General features: G+C 43.4%; 1 protein-coding gene and 1 pseudogene across 1 annotated transcript; one reads left to right on the top strand and one right to left on the bottom strand.

Annotated features, from left to right (window-relative positions):
* Nucleotides 1-1155: 1155 nt before the first annotated feature.
* Utp3 (UTP3 small subunit processome component) lies at nucleotides 1156-2840 on the bottom strand. Its single transcript, XM_021162939.3, has one exon. The coding sequence runs from the start codon at nucleotides 2638-2640 to the stop codon at nucleotides 1222-1224; it is 1419 nt and encodes a 472-aa protein (XP_021018598.1). The 5' UTR covers nucleotides 2641-2840; the 3' UTR covers nucleotides 1156-1221.
* An 831-nt stretch (nucleotides 2841-3671) lies between these two features.
* Nucleotides 3672-6713, top strand: LOC115031122 (transforming protein RhoA pseudogene; annotated as a pseudogene).
* Nucleotides 6714-9822: the final 3109 nt, after the last annotated feature.

Genomic DNA, 9822 nt, shown 5'->3' with positions numbered 1-9822 from the left:
CTTCAAAATGTATGCTTTTCTACTTCATCTGAAAAGGAGTTAAGCTCTAAAGCTACCAAGGCTGGGCTGAAATCCTGTTTGTGATGCATAAAAGCGTTGTGATTTTGACAAAGTTAATTCTCTCTGCTCCAAATTTCCTCATTTTCAAAATATGGATAATAGGGCCAAGTGAAATGCACTCATGCAGGAGCAGGGTACCTTGGTGCCTTCCTCTGACCTTTCTGCCTTGATTGGTCCCTCACTGAGCTGGAAGCTTGCTTTAGGCTAGCCTGGCAGGCCAGTGAGTTACTGGGATCTACCTATCTCCTCTTCCCAAAACTGGGGTTACAGGCACAGGTAACTGTTGTTGTTGTTCGGAACTCAAATTCAGGTCTGCATGTTTGCAGAACAAGGGCCCCAACCCACCAAATCAGCTCAACTTAGACTTGTAGCCTCTCTATCCGTGACTATTACAACCGCGTCATCTTTGTACAGATGGTAGACAATTGCTTACAGCAAGTTTAACCTTAAAATTCCCAGCAAACTGAGAATCACAAATAGCAACCACCACCAATCACCAGCAGAGGGATATGGAATTTCTACCTTAGTTACCATAAAAAGGATTACTAAAAAATACAATTGGTGCAGTTATCCTTTCTGTCACATTTAGCCAAAGCTGCTTTTTTACCACAGATGCACGGTAAATGCATATGTACAAATATTCTGCCCCAAGAATTACAATTATAATTGAAGTCTGTTAGATCACTTTTGCAGGCTATCTTACAAAAAAGAGACGAACAAAAAACCCCCCATGACTGTCAAAGGTACATAGTCTCCACATGAAAACTTATATAAAAGTGTTAATTTCATTAACACTGCACAACTAGGTGGGGAAGCTTTCTAGGCTAATGTGCTAAAATATTACACAGCATTTTTTTTTAACCCTCCAATTACAATTCTTAGTAGGACTTTAATGGACGAATAAAGTAGCAACACAGGGCTGGAGACAGCTCACTTGTATGAGTGCTTGTTAGTTATGCACAGGGTCCAGGTTCAAGTTCTCAGCACCCAGTACAAAAGACCAACCAACAAAACCCAAAGCAACAACCCCTAATTCCCTGTTGACAACAGAGTTTAAACTTAAAAAAAAAAATTAGGTATTACAAACACAATCACTTTACTTCAAAACACTTTTTATTGACCTAAAATAATTGCCAAAAGCTAGGCCAAAGAGCAACTATTTTACTTAAGCTTAATGCTCTTCTTAACTCCAGCACGAATGCCAGAGAGTTCACCACTGTACCGCTGTTCTTCTCTGCGAACTTCACGAACCTGACCTCGGCGTCGGATTTTGGCTCTTCTGAACTTTTCCCTATGTTTCACTCTGGGATTTCTATCAATCTTCTTTCTCCTGGGTGTAAGCCCCCTATTTTTAGCAATCTGGTAGGTAATGGCTCTCTTTGCATTTTGCTCTTCGAGGGCCTGTTCTTCAGCACTGTTTTCTTCCTTCTTTCTCTTCAACTCTTGCCTGTCTTCCATTTCCTTATAGTACTCTAGAGCAGCCCCATCAAAATCAGGCTCATCAGTCAGGGCAGCGGCAGAGGCAGCAGCCTGCTTTACAGTCTTGGGCTTGGTTTTGGTTAATTTTGCTTTTGGAGTCATTTCTTTCTTTACAGCACCATCCTTGGCTGTGAGGAGGTGACGGATTTCGGAGGACAGTTTCTGATCCACAACTGACAGCTTGTTGATCAGATTTCTGTAGGTAACAAGCCTTTCTATAACAGGATGTCCATGTGCAGGGACTCTCCGGGCTTTTAAGATCAAATAAAAGCTAATGTTGGCGCAATAGTTCAAGTAGAGATTATACTTAGTCTTCAGGTATTGGCTTCCTCTTCCAGGTGGAATGACCCCTTTCTCCACCATCTGTAACAAGGGTTCTAACTCATCCTTCACCTCTGTCAACTTGGCTTGGAGATCTTCTATGAGCTCTAAGAGCTCTGGTGATTCTTTCTTCAACATTTTCAGCTTCTCTTTTACCGAGACTTTAGCCAAATCCTTCACAACCCTTGTCTCAGCTTCGTCTACCTGGGGCACGGGCTTTGCAAAGGCCTCCACCCAAGCGACTCCAAAATCATCCTCTTGCAGGGCTTGGGCCAAGCGCCGCTGAATTATCTGTGCCTCCTCCTCTTCCTCTCTTTCCTCCTCTTCTACTTCTTGCTGACTCTGACGGCCTCGGGATTTGGAACCATAGTCCGTATCGTAATAAAGCTTTTTCCTCTGACCCCAGGACAAGCTAGGGTCCACAGAGGCCTCAGCCTCACTCTGCACGGAGCTTCCGCCATCATCATCCTCTTCACCCTCCTCCTCCTCCTCCGAACTCTCTCCATCTTCGTCATCTCCATCATCAATATTTAGAGGTAGCACCTCTTCCTCCTCATCGCCATCCTCCTCCCCACTCTCGACTTCGTTCCAGCCCTTAGCCAGGACTGCCCGAGATCGCGCTTCATGGAACTCATCTACCTGGTCTTGGTAGTAGCTGGAGTCCCCTGGAGAGGGTGGCAACCCTAAGTCGTCCTCATTTTCATCCGTGGCGGTGCGACCTGCCTGGGCCCGCACGGCGGCCCACTGAGCCGCTCCACGCCGCCGTGATCGCTTCACCATGGCTCACCAGCGGTTCCGGGTTCCCAAGCGACGCCGCGATTTCCGCCACTTTTGACCTCTGCGCAGAAACGACGATGCCGGCAAGAGGAGGTTTTCAGCACCAGCACGCTCCGCGCCACCCAAGTCGGTGACCACCGGAGCAGAGAGTCTGGGAAAGGCCCGCCTCCTTCCGCTCCCAGGGTGCCCTCCGCGCAGCGCGCGCACCTAGACTTCCGCTCTTCTCTTCCCCCCCCCCCCCGCCCCCGCCCCCGCCCCCCCAAAGCGTAATCCCGCCGTCGTGCCTTTTTAAAAGTCAGTCGGTTCCGGCGAATGAAAACACTTCCGGGTAGGAACGCTAGGCAAAGGACATTTCCGTTCCGCGGATCCTTTTGTGGCGACTTCCGCGCTCTCTCTCTCTCTCTCTGGTGACTTCCGGCGTGAAGCCGGAATCCCTCCAGCGTCGCCGCGAGACAGCCGGCGGCCGACAGAGGGAGTTGGGCATTTACGTTCCCACGCGTCGGCAGGGCGCCCACTGGGCCACGCTAGACAGTTACCAAGCTCACAGTTCGTGTTCTCCGTTTGCCAGAGTGGAAGATAGTCAGGGTTTTGTTTAGTTTTGTTTTTTGTCTGTCTTGACTTCTGAAGCCGGGACTCGCCATGTTCTCAGCCTCAGCCTCCCGGATTGGTGCTTTTCTCTGTTTTTGCCTGGGAGTTGCTACCGTAGGCGCCGCGTTTCCCGGCCCCGCGCGGCGAGTCTCTACTTTTAGGCGACCCGAGGGAGGACTTCGCGGTTTTTGGGGGGCGATGTTCACGGGAAGAGTAAAAGACGCCGCGGTGTCCTTCTACTGGAATAGTTTCGCTTTTCTAGACGTTCTGGAAAACACTGTGAGGCTGTCAGCCGCGGACCGCCGATAAAGGACAGCCTCCTATGTATAGAATCGGGTTGCAGCATTTAATGATTATTCATTGTTGTGTTCTTCAACATTGATCAAGCACCAAACTTGCGTGGCAGCGTTTTAGGCGGGGGGGGGGGAGGGAAGGGGAGGGGAAAATAGATTTAACGAGGGAGGGGAGGAGAAGAGAAAGAAGAGGGAGAGAGGAGAGAGGGAGGAGGAGGGAAGAGGAAGAAGAGGAAAAGGAAAAGAGATAGAGGCCAAAATAGGAGACCTTGTGGTCTAGGAGGGCGCATGGGTACACCAAACAGAAAACTCAGTCAAATGGGAGAAGTGACATGTGGGTCTAAGAGAATCGAACTGGTGTCAAGCTTAGAAGACAGGGCTACCAGCTAAGCAATCTCAAATGTATGACCTTTTATGTCAGCTTCCTTATTTAAAAGGATATACAAAGTCGTGATTATGCATACCACATGGGGTCTTGTCTTACAAAACAAGACAGCAACAATAAATACAACCCTAACCAAACACACACACACACACACACACACACACACACACGATCATAAAAAGGATTTAAGGACCTGAGGGTAATCTGCCTGTTAACTCCCCTTATTGTCATGGGCTGATTCCACTGGCATGTCTCCCCTGGTGTTAGGCCAGGTTAAAGAAGGTAGCCTTCCCAGATGGAGAAGAACAATCTTTGTTCTTTGGTCAAGGGTATGTGAATAGCTACTTGCTACATTCCCCTGCTAGAACCTGTTAAAAAGTCTCCCAAAAAGGGTTTACCATTTCTTCCCCAAATTAAGGGATTTGTGCTGTATTCAAAACAGCTTAAAAAAAATCCACTAGGGGTTTCCCCCTAAGTGTGGTACAGAGAAATGTTCAATATTTGTTCAGTGAATATGTATAAAAAGTATATTTGGTTTCATACCTTAGGTGCTATATAAGGCTTAGTGAATGCTATATACAAATGCAAACATCTTTGAGACATAAACTGAACTAGAATGGAGTCAGTGACCTTCAGTTTTAACTTCAGATTAACACACATGGAGAGTTGCAGGCAATTAGTTGAAGGCTAGGGAGTATGCTATAGAAATCAGAGCCATAAAATCCCTCACCAGGATTTCACATTTAGTTGTTATCACCACCTTTTACATTAAGAAAATACATTAGGGTGCTCCTCGCCCACCACCCGCAGTCCTCCGTCAGTTCTCTCCTTAGCCCGGTGTCTCCCACGGAGCTTCTAGTCCTTGTCTCGGAGCTCGTGGACTCGCAGACGGGCATCTTCAGTGCGAAGAAGCCAGACTCGGAGTCGTCGCCTCGAGCCTTGCACCTGAGAAGTTCCAGGTACTTTGTACAGCTGCATCCCAGAAGCTGTGTGTTTTCAGCACCTTTATAAGTGATGGCTGCCATCAGGAAGGAACTGGTGTTTGTTTGTGATGGAGCTTGTGGTAAGACATGCTTGCTCATAGTCTTCAGCAAGGACCAGTTCCCAGAGGTTTATGTGCCCACGGTGTTTTGAAAACTATGTGGCAGATATTGAAGTGGATGGAAAGCAGGTAGAATTGGCTTTATGGGACACAGCTGGACAGGAAGATTATGACCGCCTGAGGCCTCTCTCCTATCCAGACACTGATGTTATTCTGATGTGTTTTTCCATTAACAGCCCTGATAGTTTAGAAAACATCCCAGAAAAATGGACTCCAGAAGTCAAGCATTTCTGTCCAAATGTGCCCATCATCCTGGTTGGGAGCAAGAAGGACCTTCGGAATGATGAACACACAAGATGGGAGTTAGCCAAAATGAAGCAGGAACTAGTAAAACTTGAGGCAAAGATATGGCAAACAGGATTGGCGCTTTTGGGTACATGGAGTGTTCAGCAAAGACCAAAGATGGAGTGAGAGAGGTTTTTGATTTGGCCAGGAGAGCTGCTCTGCAAGCTAGACCTGGGAAGAAAAAGTCTGGGTGCCTCATCTTGTGAAGCATTGTGAAACGCAGCCTCATGTGGTTAATTTGAAGCGCTATATATTAATCTTATTGTATGATTACTGGCCTTTTCATTTATAATTTACCTAAGATTACAAATCAGAAGTCATCTTGCTTCCAGTATTTAGAAGCCAACCATGATTATTAATAATTTCCAACCTGTCTGACCAGCCAGGGTCCTTCTGACACTGCTCTAATAGCCCTCTCTGCACTCCACCCACACCAGGCACTAATTCAAAGAATTTCTTCTTGCTTCCTTCTAGAAAGAGAAACAGTTGGTAACTTGTGAATTAGGCTGTAACTACTTTATAACTAACATGTCCTGCCTACTTTCTGTCAGCTGCAAGCACTCTGGTGAGTCACTACTTCAGAGCTTTCCTTGTGAACAGACTCCATTGCCAGAGCTCTGGGGTGGGCATCCAGTTTTTTGAAAACTTGCTCAGTCAGAAAGGCCCAAGTCCAGGCAGCTGTGGCAGTTACAGCTCTGTGCTCTCCTGTTAGTTACCTTAATAGTTACTGTGTAATTAGTGCCACTTAATGTCTGTTACCAAAAATAAATATATCTACCCCAGACTAGATGTAGTATTTTTTGTATAATTGGATTTCCTAATACTGATATTTGTCATTCCCACAGAAAGTGTATTGCTGCTGCTTCTGCTGCTGCTGCTGCTTCTTCTTCTTCTTCTTCTTCTTCTTCTTCTTCTTCTTCTTCTTCTTCTTCTTCTTCTTCTTCTTCTTTTTAGTTTATATGTAAGTACACTGTAGCTGTCTCCAGACACTCCAGAAGAGGGAGTCAAATCTTGATACAGATGGTTGTGAGCCACCATGTGGTTGCTGGGATTTGAACTCAGGACCTTTGGAAGAACAGTCGGTGGTGCTCTTACTCTCTGAGCCATCTCACCAGCCCGTGTATTGCTTCTCTCTCTCTCTCTTTTCTTTCTTTCTTTCTTTTAAAGAAAGTGAATTTGGAAATAAAGTCAGATGGAAAATTCATTTTTAAAATTCCCATTTTGTCACTTTCTCTGATAAAATATGGCCATATCCCCTATTCAGCCCTATATATCATTCCAGTACCCCTTTCCAGACTGGACTAAGTAAGTAGGAATTTGGTTTCCCGCCTGAGGCAGTTATACTTTGGAGGTGGCATAGCCTTTCTCACCTGGACTGCAGGGTCACAGTGCTCCTTTCTCCACACTGTATCCGAGTTGCCTCCCAGAGGAGCCACCAGTTCTTATGGGTGGCAGTGGGTGGGGTTGGGGGTGTCTCTTCTCTCCAGCTGACTAAACTTTTTTCTGTGCCAGTTAATTTTTCCAACTAATAGAATAAAGGCAGTTTTTTAAACTTACTGGAAAAAGAAAAAATACATTAGAGTTGGTTTATTGTGTACTAACTGATGTTCATATTTATTTGAGCATCATACAAGTCTTATTCATAAAATGATAGTTTTAAATTCTGTAATAAAATGTTTTTCTTAGAAGAGAACATTAATACATCTTTTAGAAAAGTGGTATTTTAAAATACACAATACCTTAAGTGCCCAAGGGTGTCTGAAAGCTTTAAAAGCCCTTACACAATTTTGTAAAAAAGGTTTTTTTTTTTTTTTTTTTTTTTTTTTTTTTTAATATAGCCTTGGTTGTCCTTAAACTAGTTCTGTAGACCAGGCTGACCTTCAACTCACAGATCTTTCTGTTTCTCCTCCTGTGTGCTGGGATTAAAGGTGTGAGCCATTAGTGACAAGCTAGAAAATACAATTTAATGAATAGGATGTGGCTAGAAATCCATGTTCTGATAATAAGCATAAACCTCATATTTGAATCTGTTTCTTCTTCATCTTTTTCTTTTGAAAGATTTATTTATTTTATTCATGTGAGTACATTGTAGCTGTCTTCAGACACACCACAAGAGGGCATCAGATCCCATTACAGTGAGCCACTATGTGGTTGCTGGGAATTAAACTCAGAACCTCTGGAAGAGCAGTCAGTGCTCTTAACCACTGAGCCGTCTCTCCAGCAACCCTTCTTTTTTTTTTTAAAGGCAAAGTTAACATAAATTATTAAGGAACAACTGAGAGTGGTACCCTTGAACGTAAGGTTTAGTAGATAGCACTATTAACCACCTATGGTCTATGCTAACAGCAAGTACTAATGGCGTGTGGGCCGTGACACACACTGTGTCGTACATACTGTGTTCAGTTTATACTTCAGTAGAGCCAAAGGCAAACTGAGTGTGTCATCAGATAGAAAAGATACGACCTCAAAGAGCTCATTACCAGGTGCAAGACACTCAGATCACACAGGGACTGGAAGATCATTTCAAGAATTTTTGTTTTGAAAGTATTTTTGAAGACTTTTGCATTAAACTGATGCTATAATAATACTGTATTAAAATTTACACTTATTGTGAAATTTTTTTGTGTTCTGTTCGTTTTTATTTCAAAGTATGTGAAAACTTAGTCATACTTTGATCAAGATGCACATATTATAGGTAAGTTAAAAACTATTTTAAATATTTTAATGGGAATGACTAGATTGATATTTTACTTATTCTTTTAATAAAGAATAGCTTTTATTCATATTATTTGCTTGTATTCCAGTAGTTCCATTATATATTTTTCTAAGTCTGATGAACAGAACAGCTCTGTGAGGTCGTATCTTTTCTATCTGATGGCACACTCAGTTTGCCTTTGGCTATACCGAAGTATAAACTGAACACAGTATGGAACCATTAGGATTATTTACCATTTAAGTGAGAATTTTTTTGCAAGAAAATTGTATTTCTGCTAGAAGTACTGTAATCCTATTACACAGGAGGCTTAGGCAGGAGGATTTTGATTTTTAAGAACAACCTGTTCCATCCTATAAGTTCTAGGCCACCTTGGCCTATAGGTGGTGGCCAGACACGATCTCAAAACAATTTTGTATTCCTGAAAATATAGATTAAGTGATGCTAGAGAGTGTAAGCCCATGTCAATTAAAAAGAAAAACACAGCTCACAGAGAAAATGAGCAGCCATTAGGAAACACTTTTTTTTAAGTGGATAAAAGGTACTGTGTGTATGTGTGTGTGTGTGTGTGTGTCTAGGTGAGTTCAGGGATCTAACGCAGGTTGTCAGGCTGTCTGTCTTTCCTGCTGAGCCATCTTACTAGTCTCATAGTTTACTTCTGTAATTGTGGCAACTACAATTATTCATTGCCTTGAATGTTTATTACATCATTTTGATGTTCAGGAATTAGTAAGATAACTCCTTTTTGCTTTATAAATAAGGTATTCACAGTGCTTTCTTATAAAACATAGGGTTCTATGAATGACATTTGAGAGTCTAGACAATGCTAGGGTACTTCCTTCAGAGAATATATTCTGGGTTGTGAAAGTATTGTCTTATTCTCAGGCTCTATTTCATATTGCACTAGTGAAGTAATAGTAATTAATGATATATAACATTACGAGTGATTGCATGTACCAGATTCTGTCATATCTTTGTTTTTCTTTCTTTCTTTTTTTTAGATGTATTAATTTACTTTAAATGGATGAGCCTTTTGCCTGGTGGCCCAGAAAGGGGTATTGGATATTCTAGAAGTAGAGCTATGGATGTTTGTGAGCCACCATGTATGTGCTAGGAATCGAACCTGGGTCCTTTGGAAGAGCAGCAAGTATTCCAAAACAATTGGTCATGTCTTCAGCATCTCCCTTTTTCTTTGTATATTTGCTTTTTGTTTGGAGACAGTCTCTTGCAGCTCTGACTGGCCTTGACTTGCCATCTATCCCAGAATGACTTGACTCCTGGCTTTCCTTACTCTACCTCCTGAGTGCTGAGATTAAGGGTATCTGACACTACAACCACATTCTTTTTTTTTTTTTTTTTTTGATTATGTCATTGTGTAGCCTTGACTCGCCTTGAATTTGTGATCCTTCCACCTCACCCTCCTGGATGTAGGTGTGGCGCACGCCTTTAATCCCAGCACTCGGGAGGCAGAGGCAGGCGGATTTCTGAGTTCGAGGCCAGCCTGGTCTACAAAGTGAGTTCCAGGACAGCCAGAGCTATACAGAGAAACCCTGTCTCGAAAAACCAAAAAAAAAAAAAAAAAGAGTACTTACTGTCTGCCGGGCGGTGGTGGCGCACGCCTCTAATTTCAGCACTTGGGAGGCAGAGGCAGGCGGATTTCTGAGTTCGAGGCCAGCCTGGTCTACAAAGTGAGTTCCAGGACAGCCAGGGCTATACAGAGAAACCCTGTCTTGAAAAACCAAAAAAAAAAAAAAAAAAAAAAAAAAAGAGTACTTACTGTCATGCCTAGCAGTATAGGCTTTTAATTTTTTATCATTAT

The sequence above is a fragment of the Mus caroli genome, unplaced genomic scaffold (assembly GCF_978045245.1).
Source record: "Mus caroli unplaced genomic scaffold, Mus_caroli_1 scaffold_4, whole genome shotgun sequence".
In the NCBI taxonomy this organism is placed as follows: Eukaryota; Metazoa; Chordata; class Mammalia; order Rodentia; family Muridae; genus Mus; species Mus caroli.
This window is presented reverse-complemented; position numbering and strand designations above follow the sequence as displayed.

Coding starts and splice junctions, on each gene's coding strand:
- Utp3 (XM_021162939.3), bottom strand. CDS start 2,640: ATGGTGAAGCGATCACGGCGGCGTGGAGCGGCTCAGTGGGCCGCCGTG.